The sequence below is a fragment of the Pinus tabuliformis genome, chromosome 6, assembly GCF_031772625.1.
Source record: "Pinus tabuliformis cultivar Carrire ecotype Pingquan chromosome 6, CPIR1, whole genome shotgun sequence".
Lineage (NCBI taxonomy): Eukaryota > Viridiplantae > Streptophyta > Pinopsida > Pinales > Pinaceae > Pinus > Pinus tabuliformis.
Window position 1 is genome coordinate 1006457337 of NC_142292.1, and position 19503 is coordinate 1006476839.

Sequence of the window (19503 nt, forward strand, 5' to 3'; positions counted from 1 at the left end):
TAGAATGCCCTCAAGGGTTTAGATAGGAACCCACAAATTATAAGGGGCTGACGTAGCATCCTTTGCATATTAAGCAGGCCTATATATCTCAAGATTGACACATCAATGATGTCATCGCACAGCTAAAAGATGGTTGCGAAGAAAATTACCATGTGTCTCTTCGATGCACATCTGACTGCTATAATAATCTACAATAAGCTGGGGAAAGTATCCACCATACATGCACACCCAACGAACATAAACCCTGTAGTGAGCTAATATCTTATCGTGCAACACTCCAATGTGAATATGAACACTTCTCTCCCACAGATATGTATCTCTATTTTCAGAAGATGCCAGACTGATGATATACTTTGCATGTCTAGTAGCTTGGAACCAATACCTTTGGGTTCTTATTGCCTTCTGTCCTACAATATTATTATTCTTATGAAATGGAAAAAATCATGGATCAAACTTGAATTTTATTTGCTTATCTAGTAGTAAACAGAAGTTAGGTCCATGCCTGTATGTGATAAAGTCACAATATAGTAAAATTCCATTGTGAACAAAATCGTCCATTAGTGCCCTCGTTTCATCTCCTCAATGTCAATCAATTAGATTAAACCGGCAATTTTAAAATACCAGAACACCATCAAATTATACACCATAATACAAAGTGCTTGAAGCTAAACACAACTGCCTATTTCATTAAGCAGTGGGGGAATCAGCAGAAACATTTTAACGACGACTAAAATACAATACCAGAACTGAAGTTATTTATGCTTGAAAATACATTATTTAATCCTGACCAGCAATACAAGAGAACCTTCGTATCATCTCAAAATAGAGAGCACTAAAACGAAATCCTTCTCCAGAAAGCTATCAATAAGGTCTTTAAGATCAAAATATTTTGACTGATGGACAATCCACCTGATCGTTTCTTCCCAAGAAGAAATCAAGGCAGTACATGAATAATTAAAAAATAACACCTGGTGTTTCTCTTTACTCTCAAGGAGTGACTATAGTGCGGGCTTTGTACATACATATATATGCCATGTGCCAATCCCCTGGAAATCAAACAAAATAGGAGCATAAACATCTGTCTGAAACTCTATAAGTGCACAAGAACATAGGAATAAACAGCCATATAATTTACCTCCGCCAGAAAGCTTTGTTATATCTTCCTCTCTCTGCGGAATAGGATTTTCATCATCAAACTCAATCCACTTTCCTGAAATCAAGAATGCAAATAACAGTCAATTCCCCAAACATAGATTTGTTGCAATTTAGTTTAGTTTGAAACAACACCATTCCTCCAAATTGAATATAACTCACAGTTCTCTGGTTACAGTCAATAGCCAGAGATGGAATTTCTAGGCAATTAATAACAACAACTGACATACTTCTGAAGGAATTACACAAATCCTCAAACTTTGAAGCAACTCACCATTCTCTTGTTTGACCCAAGCAACATAATGTCCTGAATCTGCACTCCGGCCCTTATGGGTCAGCACAGCAACTAGATCATATATTCCAGTAAACTGTGTTTGTTTCTGTAAGTCCATATCTGTTACGAAAACACAAACTTGGTAGGTAAGAAATGGCTGAAATACATTTTAACCATTCAAAAAGAAGTCTATTAAGGACCAGGTATATGTTTGTTCAACATATCAATAAACTTCTTTCCAAATCTGCTTGAAAGACGAACAAAATTCGATCTACAGCCAAACGAATCTATTACAGGCAAATCAAGAAACTTAAATTCGTTGCTGAAATGGACTGTACAACAGTTCTAATAATAAAATCTAAAATTGCACATCCGTCTGTTTAAGGCTAAACTTTTATTAGTAAATATCAGTTAAAAATTTATGTAAAAACAACAGTGGTTTTGTTTTCATCAAGGCTTTTCCTCTCAGCCCAGACAACAGAGTTGAGCCCTATCCAAATTAGTCCTTTTTCCTACACACCTTGCAGCTTGTGACCCCAACATGAGCCAAAATAGTCCAAATCCTTAAAATATCAGATTATGCCAAATAAAAATTAAATCAAAATGCCATAATCACTGAATGCTGCACAATGGTGCCAGTTGCAATGACACTCCAAAATTTGCATCTCCGTAACAAGATCCAGGGCGCATTTAACAAAGAGATTTTAAATTTGTTAATGAAGCAACTTGAACCTTAGGCCAGCAGCAACATTAAAAAGAAATTTTGAGCTTAAACAGGAAAAATTGTTGTCCTTTGTTTTGGCCAGTTAAGTACATTTGTTGCAGCATTTTCCAGCAGAGGATAAGTGTTTATGGTGCTCATCACATGAAGTAATTTGAGTTGGAATGTATGCCATATGGGCTGCATAAACCATATATATTTCACAGGACAGTTTACAGTTTTTGTTACGTAGCATTTACTAGTGTGTATAAGTTATCTTGGGTCAAGAGAACTTTATTAAGCACAAATGCTGCTACTAGAGAATTACACGTTTGCAAATATATATAAGAATGTCAAACAGCTTCAAGTGTATGGTGATTTCAGCGTAGTCATCAACTGGATGAAAGAGTCTAGCCAGTTAATATTTCCCTTCGGCCCATTGGTGACCAGCTGAAACAAGTGGTTAGCATCTTTGATTCCATATCATTTTTTCCTGTTTATAGAGAACAGAATGACGAGGCAGATTCCTTCTTAAAGGAAGCTCAGCAAGTAGTGGAAGGCATTTGGACTTGGAGGAAAATAGAGATGGAATAGTCACCATTGCTGAATTCAGAATCTAATATATGCATCTAGTGGAAACTGTTTCCTATTTAAGTGCATTTGGAAAAAGAGGTTTTAGTTTGTTTTAGCAGAAACTCATGAATTTATTTTGAGTAGAAACACTCTCCTCCTCGCTTGGCACGGCATACTGATATGCCGTCAAGATCGAGCAAAAGTTTAAACAGAAGAAGCGAGACTTTGGATCTGTGAATCCGAAGCAAGGGAAAGGTACCCCCAAACCGCAGAACAAAGGACAAAGCCAAGGTGGGGTGGCCCAGGACAACCTGCCAAAGCCACAAGCAAAGAACAACACCGTGAAGCCGAAGAAGGACATGGGAAAGTGGTGTGAGTTCCATAAGAGCTCCACTCACAACACAAGTGAGTGTCGGGCCAAGCAGTCACTGGTGGCCGAGCTAAAGGCTTCGGAATCAAATGCATGTTCTGACTCTGAGTCAGAACCCGACAAGGGGAATGACAAAGGGAAGCAGATTATCGATGCAGATCCCAACGCCACCGTTGCCACCACGAAGATCTAGAAGGAGGAACCCGAAGATCCAGAGGAGGAGGAGCGCCTCTTCCACTCCCAGATGTGGGTAAAGGGTTCCCCGCTATAGTTCATTGTCAACAGCGGGAGCCAAAAGAACCTCATTTCGGCAGAGGTCGTGAAGCGGCTGGGCTTACGACCACAACACATCCACAACCGTACACCATCGGGTGGCTTCACCAAGGACAGGATCTTTGCGTGAGCCAGCAATGTCGCCTTCCATACAACATCAAGCCCTTCACAGATGAGGTATTATGTGACATTGCTCCCCTTGATGTTTGTGATGTATTATTAGTTCAACCATACTTATGGAAGCGACATTCTGTGTATGAGTCAAGGCCTTGTGTTGTTATTGTTACTTTGGGAAATAAGTTGTACAAGATACCGGAGGTAGCACTGCCTACCGCCATCTCTTTAGTTACTGCAAAACAATGTAGTAAGCTCATTTCCAAAATTGGGAAATTTGTTTTCCTGATGATATGTCCTCAGGGAAAGAAGAAGACGGTGTCCACGACCTCCAGACAGGGCCCCTCCGCACGACAACAACATATGGACAAGGTTGTGGAGGAGTACGAGGACATCTTCACCTCCCCCGTAGGGGTGCCTCTGCACTGTCAAGTCAAGCACTCCATCGATTTGACCCTAGGTGCGTTGCTGCCCAATGGACCAATCTATCGGTGCTCCGTTCTAGAGAACGACGAAATCAAGAGGCAGATTCAGGAGCTGTTGCATAAAGGTCACATCTAGTTGAGTTCATCACCCTGTGGGAGCCCGATCGTGTTGGTACAGAAGAAGGATGGGACTTGGAGACTCAGTATTGACTATCGGGTGCTGAACAAAATCATTGTTCGGAATAGGTACTCGATCCCACGGATTAAGGACCTTCTGGACCAACGGAAGGGGGCAAAATATTTCAGCAAGATCGACTTGAAGTCAGGATATCACCAAGTACCAATCGAACCCTCTGATGTGTCGAAGACTGTCTTCAAAGCCAAGGAGGGCCTTTTCGAATGGTTGGTTATGCCTTTCAAGTTGACGAATGCTCCTGCAACCTTCATGAGGCTGATGGATGACATCTTGCGGCCATTCACCAACTCATTTATAGTGGTATACTTGGATGACATCCTGATCTTCAGCCAGAGTTGGGAAGAGCACCTCCACCACATTCGACAGGTTCTCCAAACACTGCAGCAACACAAGCTATGTGCCAATTTGGGAAAATGCACTTTTGGCATGACCCAGGTTCAGTATCTAGGATACATTATTGATGAACGAGGGGTGCATGTGGATCCAACCAAGATCCAAGTCATCCGGGATTGGCCAGCTCCAACCACTTTGACAGAGCTCCACGGCTTTCTAGATCTTGCCAATTTCTACCGCAGGTTCGTGTTGGGATTCTCTCATGTCACTTGGCCCTTGAGTCAAGTCACAAGGGGAGGAGCGAATTCTTTCATCTGAATCTCAACAGAAGGCATTTGCATAGTTGAAACATCACCTCTGCTCTGCACTAGTGCTCACATTACCAAACTTGCAACAACCATTTGAGATCGAGACAGATGCCTCTGACTATGCTATTGGGGCAATCCTTACTCAACAGGGGCATCCAGTGGCATATCACAGTGAGACACTTTCAAACACAGCGCCGAAGTATCCCACTTATGACAAAGAGATATATTCCATTGTGCAGACCTGCCGACAATGAAAGCATTACATTTTGGGGAAGGAAACGGTCATCCACACAAACCACCAGCCCCTGCAGTTCATACAAACGGAAGGGAAGTTGCAGAATGATCACCATCAGAAGTGGTCCACATACTTGCAACAGTTCCATTTAAATATCAAGTATAAGAAGGGCAGCACCAATAATGTTGCAGACTGCCTCAACCGACCACCGATCATGGCGTTAACCACCGTGCTCAACTCTTGTGGGCACGAGACTTCGGATTGGCCACTTCTCTACAAAAGCGACCCAGAATTCGGCCACATAACCAGACGCTCTTGGAGGGTCGGCAAGTTCAAGATTTTCACCTCCAAGATGCAAAAGTATTTCTATTGGCCGAATCTTCAATAGGATGTCGGGAAGTACATCAGATCTTGCACTGCCTGCGCCATTGCCAAATCGACCATCAAGAAGCAAGGCCTCTATACTCTGCTGCCTACCCCTAGTCGACCTTGGGAATCCATCTCCATGGATTACATGTTGGGCCTTCCTTCTACTAAGCATGGCAACGACTGTGTTTTTGTAGTCGTCGACAGATTCTCGAAGATGGCCATTATGGCGGCCTACAAGAAAAATATCATAGCGGAAGCCACTGCTAAACTCTTCTTCGAACGAGTGTGGGTACACTTTGGGATCCCACAGTTTATCATCTCAGATCGGGACAATAGGTTCCTCGGTACATTTTGGTCCAGTCTCTGGTCAATGCTGGACACCAAGCTCACTAAGTCCACAACTTTCCATCCCCAAACTGATGGCCAGAGAGAGGTCGTCAACAGGATGATCGTACACATTTTGCGCATGTACAACTCAAGGCATCACACACATGGGATGAGAGCCTCCCCTATGTCCAACATAGCTATAACCGAGCTCTCCACAGCTCAACTAGCCACAGCCCTTTTCAGGTGGGCTTGGGATTCCAGCGACTATGTCCCATTGATGTGGCCATGCCATTTGCAGCTACTCATGTAGATTCGGTTCATTTCCTGTGCGAAACCGATAAGGCAAACAGCTTCATTAAGCACATCCAACATATCCGCCAGCAGGTCCACGACATTCTGGAGAAATCAAATGCCAAGTACAAGCAGCGACATGATCAACATCGGGTGCCACACAAGTTTCAGGTGGGCGACAAAGTTTGGTTGCATTTGCAAAAGGAATGCCTTACTGGAGCCTATCGGAAACTCAGACCACTTCGATATGGTCCTTACACCATTACCAAGGCGGTGGGAGACAATGCATTTGAGCTCAGCATTCCCCCATTCCTTGCCCTGCACTTAGTGTTCAATGTGGACCGCCTTCGACCATACTTCCCACACTTGCTAGACACATCAGACATTGCAGAACAACTCACACCTACAGAGTTAAATCCAGATTGCATGGAACAAACCACTCTGATCGGATCATGGACATGTAGATCAAGAACACCCGACAGCAAAGGATCCAACTATATCGAGTTGTCAAAGCAGGCCAACTCCTTCACCAGGGCAAGTGGCTCACCAGAGACCAAGTTCAGCAGAAGTTCCATCATCTCATGGAGGAACTCAACAAAATGGGGACCATTGCTTCCTAAGGGGGGAGGAATGATCAAGGTGGATATTGGTGGCCACCTTCCTATTCCACTTGGACCCCCAACACTGCCTCTTTCAGTTTTTTGGTTTCCTTAATTGTAGCACAGTTTACTATTTTTGGCAGTTTTTCGGGTCCTGAACTTCCGGAGCCGTTTTGAGGCCCCAAACAGCACTTTTAGGGAAAACGGAGAGACTGGAAACGCCCCAAATTTGCCTACTCATTTGTTTTTGGCTTTCTCTTCGAGATCTTCGAAACGAGGTATTATGATAGCCAAACAGAAATCATATGCCAAAGTTACGACCCCGGGAAGTTGATGTACCAATTTACCCAAACGGGTGCCACAGTTTTGGCACTTCATCTCCTAGGGTTAGGTTTTCAAATGTTTAGGGTTTTCCATTGTTTCTCAATAATAAATAGGCCTTTGAGCCTCATTGTAACACAGTTCGGAGGCATGTAGTCGCCACATCTCTTCTCAGAGATAAGCTACCATCACTCGAGCTAGTCTTATTTCCATTCTGTTTGTAAGCATATTTCAGTATTTGATATTAATGAAATGAAGTGTTATTTCTACTACATCTTTGTATTTATGGTTATATCTGTAATTTGTTGCATTCTTGTTTAAATTCAGATCAGCTTCACCAAGAGTGAGGCGGACTCAAACATGTACTATGTACTTCTTGATGATTAGATGCTCATCTTGGTCCTCTATGTGTTGAAAACGGTAGCGAGAGAAGGTCTTCTTGACTCATGCCTTAGTCAAGAAAGACCATAATCAGTCCTTCCTTTAGCAGGGACGAGTTTGGGGTGGTATAACGAGTTCATGGAGCAATTTATTCATGTGCATAGTTGGTGGCTCAGTTACGTGATTTTCCAAGTGCAAGTTCAAATTTAGAAGAGTACGAGTGGGAGCTTCACGTTCTAATTGAGGCAAGGATGAGTTGAAGAGTCAATTGACTTAGTTAACAAGTCAAACTCAACTTGTGTTCTAAGTTTGGGTTTGATAGATAGAGCATGATCGAATTGCTTAAAAGGAGGACAAAAGGCACAATTGTATCATATTGTTTTGCACAAGATTTGTGTGAGGAGAGCTTCTTGCTAGGAGAGCGTAACAAGGAGGACCCTATATATTTGAGAGAGATAATTTCTTGCAAGTTTGCACTAAGATTTAGGAGTTAATTCCTAAAGAATAGGAGCCTATTTGCACTAGGAAATAAGAGATTTCCTATGCTAGGAAATAGGGAGAATATGCGCAAGGAAAGAGGAGTTGGTTCAGGGTTTCTTGCGGGGAGTTTCAAGCTTAGTGTAAGCAGCGAAAACAATGAGTTTTCTATTGAAACATATTGCCTTGTAAAGAGATCTATTTGCTCAATTTATGTTAATAAAATTCTACAGCAAGGAGAAGGTTTTCCCAGTTGTGTTCCCTAGAAAAAATAGTCTTATTGTGTGCCTGTGTTCTTTATCTCTGTTTTCTATTCCGCTACTTATCTAGAGTAGAGAAATTTTATATCTTGATGAAAAGAATTTCGTTTCAGATTGTTCATCATAGCAGTTGCAAAATTTCAAGGAAAATCTACATGGTATCAAAGTAGAGAACATCATAAATTCCAGCACCAGTAAGATCAGATTTGTGAAGAACAGAAATCAGATTTGTGAAGAGCAGTTCCTTGAACAAGAAGGATGGTGTACCAAGCACTGAGAGCAGATCACTGTTTAGACAGAGCATCTAGCTTCTCCTCATGGAAGGAAAGGATCACAATAGTGTTGGAGGATAATGGGGTGGGAGAGTTTATCAAGAATCAAATCCCGCCACCTCTATATCCCCAACAGTTGGTCCAACATACTAAGAATGATATCAAGGCAAAGAGGATTATTCTAAAGGGGTCAAAGATCATATTATTCCTCATCTCTATGAGATGTTCAAAGCCATCTTGGATCTGTTTCAGGGTACTTGTGATGCCAGGAAGCTTGCTCTTAAGGAGAAGATAAGGAGTATCAGAATGAAACAAGGAGAGCTTATCGTCACATATCTTTTAAAGTTCACTCAAGTTTGAGATGAGCTAGGTGGTGTGGTTGTCATTGTACCAAAGGTTGACCTCATGAGCTTTGCTCTACTAGGACTTCATAAGCCTTGGTATAGCTTCTAGGATGTTGTCTGTGGTCGAGAGAATTTTCCTAGTTGGGAAAGGTTATGGACTGATTGCATTCAAGAAGAGATTAGAAGAGGGACCCAAGAGGGTAGATCAGCAAAGACAGAGGACGAGGAGAACTTTGCTCTAGCAAGCAAAGCCAAGGGAAAGAAAGGAAAAAGGAAGGTCTAGTCCAGTCAGAAGGGTGAGAAGAAGAAGAAGGATCTGAGTAAGATAAAGTGCTTCCATTGCCATGGGTTTGGGAACTATGCTACTAAGTGTCATAATCCGAATAAGAGGTCTAGTAAGAATCATGTGGTTGCATCAACTTAGGTAGATGTGTTTGCTTCTCAGTTCGAGAAAGATTTCTCATTGATAGTTTGAATGGCAAGCTCAATAGGGAGCAACACGTGGTATATTGATTATGGAGCCTCCTTCCACATGACCGAGAACCAGGAGTCTTTCAGCTAGTTGAAGGAGAAGGAGATGTAGTTTTAGATCGAGTTAGGAGATGTTGGCAAGTACGCATCTAGGGGAGTTGGTATTGTCAGCTTTGAGAGGAAGTCCATGAGCCCTCTCCATCTCAATGATGTCCTCTATGTTCCAGGCTTGAAGAAGAACCTTGTTTCAGTAGCAACCCTTGAGGACAAGGGATATGATGTCATCTTCAACAGAGGTAAGGCTTACCTCAAGCACTTGGCTTCTGGAGTAGTGAAGCAGATAGGTGTGAGGGTGAAGAACCTTTACAAGTTGCAGGTTGAAACATGCGCAGCCTTGAGAAGCAAGGCAGGTGGTGAGTAAAGTAGAGATGTTGGAGAACTTTGGCACAGTCGCATGGGACACTTGCATCATGGGGCGTTGAAGATTCTTCAGCAGATAGCCATAGGGTTACCAACATGCAGTTTTGATTGGAATGATGTGCGCAAGGGATGCACACTTCGCAAGTATGCCAAAACCTCTTTTCAGGGCCGAAACAACATATCCAAAAGGATTTTGAAGCTAGTGCATTCAGATATATGCAGGCCTTTCTCTTCTCCATCTCTTACGAGACATAGGTATTATGGCACTTTCATAGATAATTATTCTCAAAAAACCTAGATATTCTTTATGAAAAAGAAGGATGAGGTCTTCTCCAAGTTCATGCCACATGGAGTATAAGGCCCTGGTAGAAAACCAGACAGGGAAGAAAATCAAAGCATTAAGGAGTGACAGTAGTGGAGAATATGTCTCCAATGCCTTCAACGATTTGTGTGTGAACGAGGGCATTATGAGAGATATGAGAGCACCCCATAACCCTCAAGAGAATGAGTGGCTGAGACGAAGAACTGTAGTATTATTGGAGAGGCCAAGGCCATGTTGCATGATCAGGGATTGCCTATGTTCTTGTGGGAAGAGGCATGCAACACTCCAGTATTTCTACAAAACAGGAGTCAACAGAGGGTACTTGGACGACTTACATCGAAGCAGGGTTTCATAGGCAAGAAGCATGATGTTTCACACTTTCGCATCTTTGGCACAAAAGTTTATTGCCATGTGTTCAAAGATAGCAAGAAGAAGTTGGAACCCATAGCAAAAAAGGGTATTTTCGTGGGATACAGTGAGACAACTCAAGCATATAGGGTGTATCTACCAGGACTCAAGAAGACAGTTCTTAGGCAGGATGTGAAGTTTGAGGAGTCCAGAGCTCTAAGGGAGTCCTTAGAGCGAGAGTGGGTTACAGTACTTGAGATGGAGGAGCCTCAGCCAGGATCACAGATTGAGTCTTAGCCGGGTGGAAAGAGAGTCGCACAATAGGATCCACAACAGGATGTAGAGCAGGATTGTAAGGAGGAGAGACCGGGACGAGAGCAGACAACTACTTAGTTAGAGACTCCTGGCACATGGAGGGAGAGAGCCAAGTGGGTTGATAGGTTGATTCAGGAGGCCCAGGAGCAGGTTGAGACTCCTACAACCATGTTCAAGCAGAGCAAGAAGCCACAAAGGTACATAGGATATATTGCACTGATTATAGTGATGGTGGACACTAAGCCTTCTAGTTCTAAGGAAGCAGCTTCTCAGCAGGTTTAGCAGGATGCTATGGTGGAGGAATATTATTCCATCATGAAGAATGATGTCTGGGAGATTATGCCACGAACTAAGGGAAAATTAGTAGTAGGCTCACATTAGGTGTACAAGGTGAAGCATGGAGCAGATGGGAGCAAGGAGAACTACAAGGCTAGGTTTGTGGCCAAGGGCTTCTCACAGATTGAGGGCATAGACTATGATGAGACCTTTGCCCCAATAGCACAGTATTCATCCATCAGGACTATTCTTGCACTTGCAGCACAGATGGGGTGGAAGATCCACCAAATGGACGTGAAGACAACATTCCTCAACGAACTGGTTGAGGGGGAGATTTATATGGAGCAACCAGAGGGGTTTAAGCAGTTTAGCAGAGACACATGTGTGCGACCTTAAGAGAGTTCTTTATGGGCTCAAGCAGGCTCTGAGAGTATGGTACACTTGTATTGATAGCTACCTTCGAGGATTGGGCTTCACTAAGAGGGAGGCGGATGCCAACTTGTACTACATCATGGTTGGAGGGCTTCCGCTCATTCTAGTGCTCTATGTTTATGACCTTATATTGAATGGAGTAGACAACTTCATCCAAGATTGCAAGGAGGACCTTGAAAGGGAGTTTGAGATGAAGGATATGAAGCTTGTTGATTTAGGGTAGCATCGGATGTGCTCTAGCCACAAAAATTGGTGGAGAGGCTAATGCACATGAGATCTCCAAGACCTAGAAATGGTTTGGGCAGATTCTAACCAGTTTGGGAGATATTAAAATAATTAATATTTTTAATGGAGTCCCTAAGTCTAAACTTAGGGAAAATAAAATATTAATGTGAATTAATATAAAACTGAGTTAGAATGGTCCAAAAGGCATGGATCAAGCCAGATCTAATCTTAGTCGTTGATTAGGGACTTAATCTCGGTCGTTGAATTGTCAACGAGAAAAGTATAAGAGGAGGCTTGAGGGTCACTTGGAGAACACACTGAGTTGATAAAGAATTTGATTTTCTGTGGCAAGGCTTGCTGAGGAAATCAAAGGAGTGATCAGAGTTGCAACCGAGGGGCAGTGAATGCAGTAGCAGAGAGGCAGAGATAGTACCAGGAGCATCAGCGCAGAAGCCGAAAGAGGGTTGACACAGAGCCAGCTAGAGGCCACGCAGAAGCAGCCAGAGGCCACACAGAGGCAGCCAGGAGCTGCGCAGAGCCTGAGGAGGGCCAACGTGGAGACACAGAGGCTCCAGAGGTTGACACAGAGCCCCAAGAGGTTGATGCTGAGCCAGAGAGGTTGACGTTGGGCCAGAGAGCCTAACGCAGACCTTAGAGGCTGACGCTGGGAGATTTCGTGGGGCAGATTGGGGCTAATATCTGTCTCCGACTGAGAGGTACTACTGCCAAGGGCATTCTCTATTGGGTGAGCCACTTCTGGCACCCAGGTTGTATTCTAAAACTGCTTAATAATAAAACCCTTAGATAGCTGCACCGGTTTTCCCGCATTGGGTTTTTCCGGGGACATTAGTCCAAAAATAACGGTGTCACTTGTGTGCTTGTTTTCCCTTTAGTTGATGATCTGTATGTGTTGAGACTGTACTTGTATTTATTTTCAGTATTTACATGGTAAATAACTTGTTAATTAATAGAACAAGTAGGAAGAAATAAATTAGAAAGTACAGGAAGGATTTCTAACAGTTAGACTTAGAAATTCCAACATGGTATCAGAGTGAGGTAGCAAATCACAGGATAACCGAGGGCATCAGCCGAGCAGAGCAACAGTAGTAGAAACAGTTGTCCCGACCGATAGAAGTTGTTCCTAGCGGAAAAGCAACAAGGACGAGGTGACGCAGTGCTTGCATCATCAGCTCAAGCCCGGAAGAGGATCAGCGTAGTGGCAAAGAGTAGTAGACCTGACCTACGCAATGCCCAGTCATCCTTCTCAGTCATGAAGGATTGACGCCCATAGACAGGAGGTGCAGATTTTGCTGGTGCTGGGATTGCGCAAAACCTAGAGGCACTAACCTTCAGTTTGTTGGGGCATAGGAGGTTGTGGGTAAGTTGCGGAGTGACGTTGGTGGGGTACTATGGTCAGAACAATACCTAACAGGGCAAGACCAAGGAAGAGGGAGTTGTTGCCGAGGATTTCTAGCCAAGAAATCCGAATCAGTGGTGCAACTGCACTAACGATCGAAGTGGGGGCATATCGACATTGGCAGAGGGGTTTCCAGGAGGGAAATCGAGGCTCAGAGGGAGTCACACTGAAAACATCCAGGAAGGAAGTAGAGAGACTCGGAAGAGTCGAAAGAGGATCAGCGAAATTCCAGTGAACAGGGTAAGAGATCAAGACGGACTGGACGGAGCCTCAAACTTCATATAATCTGGAAAGCCAGGATCTTATCCGTTCTAGACAGGGATCGTCTCAAGAACTTCACCTTAAAAACAATAGCGATCCCAGTTGACCTGGCTAAGAACGAAAAGTATGAGGAAGCAATGGCAAGGACCAAGAGCATCATCCTTTACGAGGTCAAGGACCATGTAGTACCACATATTGTCGAAAAGGACTCGGCAAATGCAATGTGGGAGGCCCTGACGAAATTGTATCAGCATACTTCCGTGCAGAGGAAGATGCTACTAGAAAATTAGTTGTGATCATACCAAATGCAGAAGGGAGAATAGATAGACACCTTCCTCGGTCGATTGAAGGAGATCCGAGATGAGCTGACTTCCATAGGGGCCACGTCGGATGAGGAGATGTTGGTGAGGATCGCATTGAACGCAGTCTCAGAGAACTGGGAGGTATTTGTCCAGAGCATACTGGGCAGGTCGACCCTTCCAGATTGGGAGGAACTGTGGGTGGCTCTTCGTCAAGAAGAGATCAGAAGGCTAACCAAGGCGGGAAGCAACGACAAGGGGGTCAGAATCAAGAAGGAGGAAGAGGAGGATGTTGCCCTAGCATCTGAGGGAAAGCAGGAGAAACGGAAGAAGAAGGACCTCTCCAAGGTCAAATGCTTCCACTATGGGGAACTGGGTCACTATGCGAGCTAGTGTCTGAGGAAGAAGAGCAAGGGAGAGGCTTCTGAGACCAAGGCTGCACCAGCAAGGGCAGAGAAAGAAGTGGAGACAAATGATGACTGTGCCATGAGTGCTCATGCGCCACTTGAGAGGAAGTGGGGAGACATCGAGTTGTAGTCAGACGAACTACAGGCGATGAGGGGCAGGATCCTCGAGGTACCCAACCTCTTGGATTATACCTTGCTACGGGAGCCCCGAAGAGGAGTAGCAGGACTGGCAGATGTCGGTAGAGACGGATGCGGATGGAGCGGCAAAGGGAGCTACAGTGCAGATGTCCCAAGACAGCATGAGGCAGCAGTGCGAGATGCACAAAGTTATTGCAGCAGCGCAGAGGTCAAAGAGGGAGCACTTGTCAGTGACAGTGGGAGCTTCAGCATCGGGAGTGTTTCTAGCCTGACAGAGATGTCAAAGTTGGGAGATCAGTTACTTACTTCTCAGTGACTGGGTTGCACTACAGCAGTTAGCAGTGGCAGTGCTATGGGCAGCAGGATGCAGCATGATGAGAGGAGTTGCAGTGCAGATGCAGCAGTGGCAGTGGCAGGGCCATGGGAAGTAGCACAGATGCAGAGGGAGTTGTCGTACAGATGCAGCAGTGGTAGGACCATGGGTAGTAGTACATGATGCAGCAGTGCAGTGGATGTTGGGCAATAGGCCTAGCATCAGCACAGGGACAGATGTCGGATGATCAGGGTGATGCTCAGTGAGGAGTATTATTAGAGCACAATCCTTGCTAAGAGGGAGTGTTGATTTGGGGTAGCATCAGATGTGCTCTAGCCACGAAAATTGGTGGAGAGGCTAAAGCACATGAGATCTCCAAGACCCAGAAATGGTTTGGGCAGAATCTAACCAGTTTGGGAGATATTAAAATAATTAATATTTTTAATGAAGCCCCAAGGGTTAGCTCAATCGATCAAATCAATGCCTTGCCAATCAGGAGGTCATAGGGTCAATTCTCCTCGAAGCCCTTAGGGTTAGGCCTAGTTATTGGCTGCGGGGCTCGATTCCCTTCGAGGTTGATCAACTCAGATATTTCCATGGACGTAGTGGCCACCCAATGACCAGGGTGTCCGTGAACCACACCAACAAAACAAACCAAAACAAAAAACTGAGTTAGAATGGTCCAAAATTCATGGATCAAGCCAGATCTAATCTTAGTCATTGATTAGGGACTTAATCTCGACCGTTGAATTGTCAAAGAGAAAAGTATAAGAGGAGGCTTGAGGGTCACTTGAAGAGCACACCGAGTTGATCAAGAATTCAATTTTCTAGGGCAAGGCTTGCTAAGGAAATCGCAGGAGTGATCAGAGTTGCAGCCGAGGGGTAGTGAATGCAGTAGTAGAGAGGCAGATATAGTACCAAGAGCATCAGCGCAGAAGCCGGGAGAGGGTTGACACAGAGGCAGCCAAAGGTCACACAGAAGCAGCCAGAGGCCACGCAGAGGCAGCCAAGAGCTGCGCAGACCCTGAGGAGGGCCATCGTGGGAGACACAGAGGCTCTGGAGGCTGATGCAGAGCCCTGAGAGGCTGACGTTGAGCAAGAGAGGCTGACGTTGAGCCAGAGAGGCCGACGCAGACCCTAGAGGCTGATGCTGGGAGATTTCGTAGGGCAGATTGGGGCTGATATCTGTCTCCGACTGAGAGGTACTACTTAGTATTGTCAAGGGCATTCTCTATTGGGTGAGCCATTTCCGGCACCCATAGTGTATTTTGAAACTATTTAATAATAAAACCCTCAGATAGTTGCACTGGTTTTCCCGCATTGGGTTTTTCCGGGGACATTAGTCCAAAAATAACGATGTCACTTGTGTGCTTGTTTTCCCTTTAGTTGATGATCTATATGTGTTGAGAATGTACTTGTATTTATTTTCAATATTTACATGGTAAATAACTTGTTAATTAACAGAACAAGTAGGAAGAAATAAATCAGAAAGTACAGGAAGGATTTCTAACAATTAGACTTATAAATTCCAACACAAGAGGACTATATTTGCATCAATGTCTTGACTCTTACATTAACATCATACTAATGTCAATTTTCCTCGACAATTGAAGCTCATAATCATGGAATGAGGCTTCAGGGCTTCACAGATGCATATTTGGCAGGGTGCTCCACAGATCGGAAAAGTACTTCAGTTGGCATCTTCTGCATTGGGTCAGCAGTCGTTTCCTAGTATAGCAAGACACAGAGATCAGTTGTCCTCACTTCAACAGAGGTCGAGTACATGGTTGTCAGTTTGGCAGCATGCGAGGCTATTTGGATGAGGAAGTTGCTTGTGGGACTTTTTAGACAGGGGATGGAACCTACTATGATACACTGTGATAATCAGAGTTGCATCAAGCTCTCTGAGAACCTAATGTTTCATGATCACTCAAAGCATATCGAGATCAGGTAACATTATCTCAAAGATTGTGTGCAAAAGGGGATAGTGAAGCTACCATACATTCCAACAAAGGAGCAAACAACAAATATCTTGACCAATGCATTAGCAAGCAGCAATTTTGTCCATTTCAGAGATAAGTTGGGATTTGTACAGAATCCCTTCCTCGCCAAGAGGGAGTGTTGAAAATTGTAGCGAGAGATGGTCTTCTTGACTCGTGCCTTAGTCAAGAAATACCAAAATTAGTCATTCCTTTAGCATGCACGAGTTCACAGTGATAGGACGAGTTCATGGAACATTTTATTCATGGGCATAGTTAGTGGCTCAGTTATGTGGTTCTCCAAGTGCAAGTTCAAATTTAGAAGAGTACGAGTGGGAGCTTCAAGTTCTAATTGAGGCAAAGACGAGTTGAAGGGTCAGTTTGACTTAGTTAACAAGTCAATCTCAACTCGTGTTCTAAGTTTGGGTTTGCCAGATATAGCATGATCCAATTGCTTAAAAGGAGGACAAAAGACATAGTTGTATCATATTGTTTTGCACGATATTTGTGTGAGGAGGGCTTCTTGTTATGGGAGCGTATCAAGGAGTAGATTATACGCAAATTTGAGAGAGAGAATTTCCTTGCAGGTTTGCGCCAAGATTTAGGAGTAAATTCCTAAAGAATATGAGCCTATTCTGCGCTAGGAAATAGGATATTTCCAGCGCTAGAAAATAGGGAGAAACTGCGCAAGGAAAGAGGAGCTACTAGTTTAGGTCTTCTTGCAGAGAGTTTCAAGCATAGTGTAAGCAATAAGAATAGTGAGTTTTCTATTGAAACGGATTTTCTTGTAAAGAGACCTATTTGCTCACTTTCTGTCAATAAAACCCTACAACAAGGAGATGGTTTTCCCAATTGGGTTCCCTAGAAAAAAGATTGTGTTATTGTGTGACTGTATTCTTTATCCCTGTTTTCTATTTCGTTGCTTATCTAGAGTAGAGAAATTTTGTCTTGGTGAAAAGAATTTTGTTTCAAATTGTTCATCCTAGCAGTGGCAGAATTTCAAGGAAAATCTACACTATGTTGATGATCTCTTCTTAACGGGATCGGATAAGCTCATAGGGATGTGCAAGGAGGACAACTTGCTTCCGAGTTTGAGATGAAGGATAAAGAGCTCATGCACTACTTCTTGGAATTACAGGTGTGGCAATAACCAGGAGAGATTTTACTCGAAGAAGGCAAGTATGCAGTTGAGATTTTAAGGAGATTCAAGATGGAGGATTGTAGGTTAATGTCTACACCTATGATCACCAACTTGAAGAAGCTAAGTACTTCTAAGGGTTAGTTGGTGGATCCTGTTAGCGCTTGAAATTTCACCTCAGGCTGAGAAAGGTAAACCTCAAGGCAACATCAAACCATTTAGCCTCGTAGCTAGCCCTACGGGGCAGGAGAAGGCTCTCTCCGGTCTATCTCGTAAAATCTTCAATAGATGAGATGACCAATAAGGTAACACTGATATTAGGCTAGTAAACTGATCAAAGAGTTTGGTTTTGGTTTTTTGGGGTTTTTGGTGGCAAATTGAGGAGAGGGCAATTTTGGGTGCGGGGATTGGACACAGTTTCTGCAGGGGGTTCCTTGGGGCGAGGTAGGAAACAGCGTTGATGCCTTTAACTGAGGTGAATGGTCAGGAAAGAAAGATGAAGAGCTAAAGAGAGCAAACAATAACTTTGAATTCTCTTTAGACAGTAGAAAACATTGAAATTAAACTTAAAAGCAGAGCATGGCAGGCATGAATTCTTACTTTAACACTTCATTTGTTTAATGTGCAGAAGTAAAAGAAAGGAAATGAATCACATAACAAGCTTACAAGTACATTGAGAAACACACCATCAACACATGAGTCCACAAGAATCCCAAAGAGGACTGCAAAACCCTGGTCTTCCTTAGCCAAAAATTGCAGAGATACAGTGAATAATACAATGATAGCTTCTCCCTCAAGAGTCCAACCATGAAAATGAGCAAGAAAGTACATAATATAGATGATCTAACCTCTTTCCCTGCCTCCATGGGTCGAGCTCACTATCCTAGGAGCTGTTTCAACCACTTCTAAACTAAGCACTACAAACTAGGCAGTCAAGACAACTTGCCTCTATAAGCTAGGAAACCAATTCATTTATTTAATATTTACCCTTTTCATGAATGAATCTTCTAGAAGTGTTACATAAGAGTAAAAGTGTCTTAAAAGTACAATAATTACATCAAAGAGAATCATAATTCACCCCAAAAAGTCAAACTGGGTCAAACTGTGCTTTTCCGAGCTGTACAGCGCATTTTTGGAAAAATCTGCCTGACGGGTCGCGCGCCCCTGTCTGACGGGTCGCTCGCCTTTGGGACCACATTTGGGGTACTTCCCGGTGTCCAAATTGAGCAAGAGTAGGCTTGTTGGAAAGGTCTGTGAGTCTACTTTCCAACCCAACTGGAATTTTTGAATTTGGAGTTCATTTGCCCTGTCAAAAATCAAATCTCCCAAGACTGCTTTCTGCAATTCAAAAAAGTGGCAGAAAGTCATTTTTTGCTAGTTTTTTGACTTTCTGGAGGCCCAAAACTTCACCAAATCTCAAGTCCAGCCATGATGAAGGGTCGCGCAGGGGGTGAGACCCGTTAATGGGAAAAACCTGTAAATGGCACAAAAAATTCACAAATGACAAAATTTTCTCCAAATTTCTTGAAATTTGGGCTGGGAGTCGCCAATCAAGTACCATGCTCAGTCAAAAAGGCTTTGGCCAAAATTTGGAGTGGATCGGGCATTTTCCGTCGTTTTAGTGCCTTGGCCAACCTCCTTGGATCTGGCGATTGCAATTTTGACATTTCTCTAAAACCATGACACCTGTGCAAAAAGTGAAGGAGGTTTTTCTTCTTTGGCATGTTATGGACAAAAACCTCTCTCAGTTTTCCAAAATTCATCTTTTATGGCTCTGGAACATCATTTGAGTGCGACTTGTCCCGATGTGTGAAATAAGGAATTTTGTCGAAATGGAGCGAAATGAAGGGGATAAGGGGCTTCTAAATTCTTGGGGAAATTTTTGGGAGTGGGGAGGGATGTTAGGAAGCAGGGGAAAGTGGAATCTCAGAGATTGAGTGAGGGGAAGGGGTCCAAATGGGCAAAACACAGGCCAAACCTAGAAAATTGCCAGGTTGTAGCTAGAAACTAGGGTTTGTGCAAAAATGAGGATTTTGGGGGATCTCAGTGATGGGAAGCATTTGATAAAGTACTTTAAGGATAGGGGAAGGTGTATGAACATCTGGATACAAGTTTTGCCGATGATTTGACCGTCCAAGAGAAATTTCC

General features: G+C 43.6%; 1 protein-coding gene across 1 annotated transcript in view; it reads right to left on the bottom strand.

The window, feature by feature from the left end:
• Positions 1–659: 659 nt before the first annotated feature.
• LOC149262401 (ubiquitin carboxyl-terminal hydrolase 6-like) overlaps positions 660–19503 on the bottom strand; it is a 315784-nt gene continuing 296940 nt past the window's right edge. Inside the window, exons 17-19 of the mRNA XM_089424395.1 lie at positions 1427–1546; positions 1136–1210; positions 660–1046 (exon numbers count right to left, since the gene is read on the bottom strand). Coding sequence (XP_089280521.1) covers positions 988–1046; positions 1136–1210; positions 1427–1546 — 254 coding nt within the window. The 3' untranslated portion in view covers positions 660–987. The remainder of the gene's footprint in view (positions 1047–1135; positions 1211–1426; positions 1547–19503) is intronic.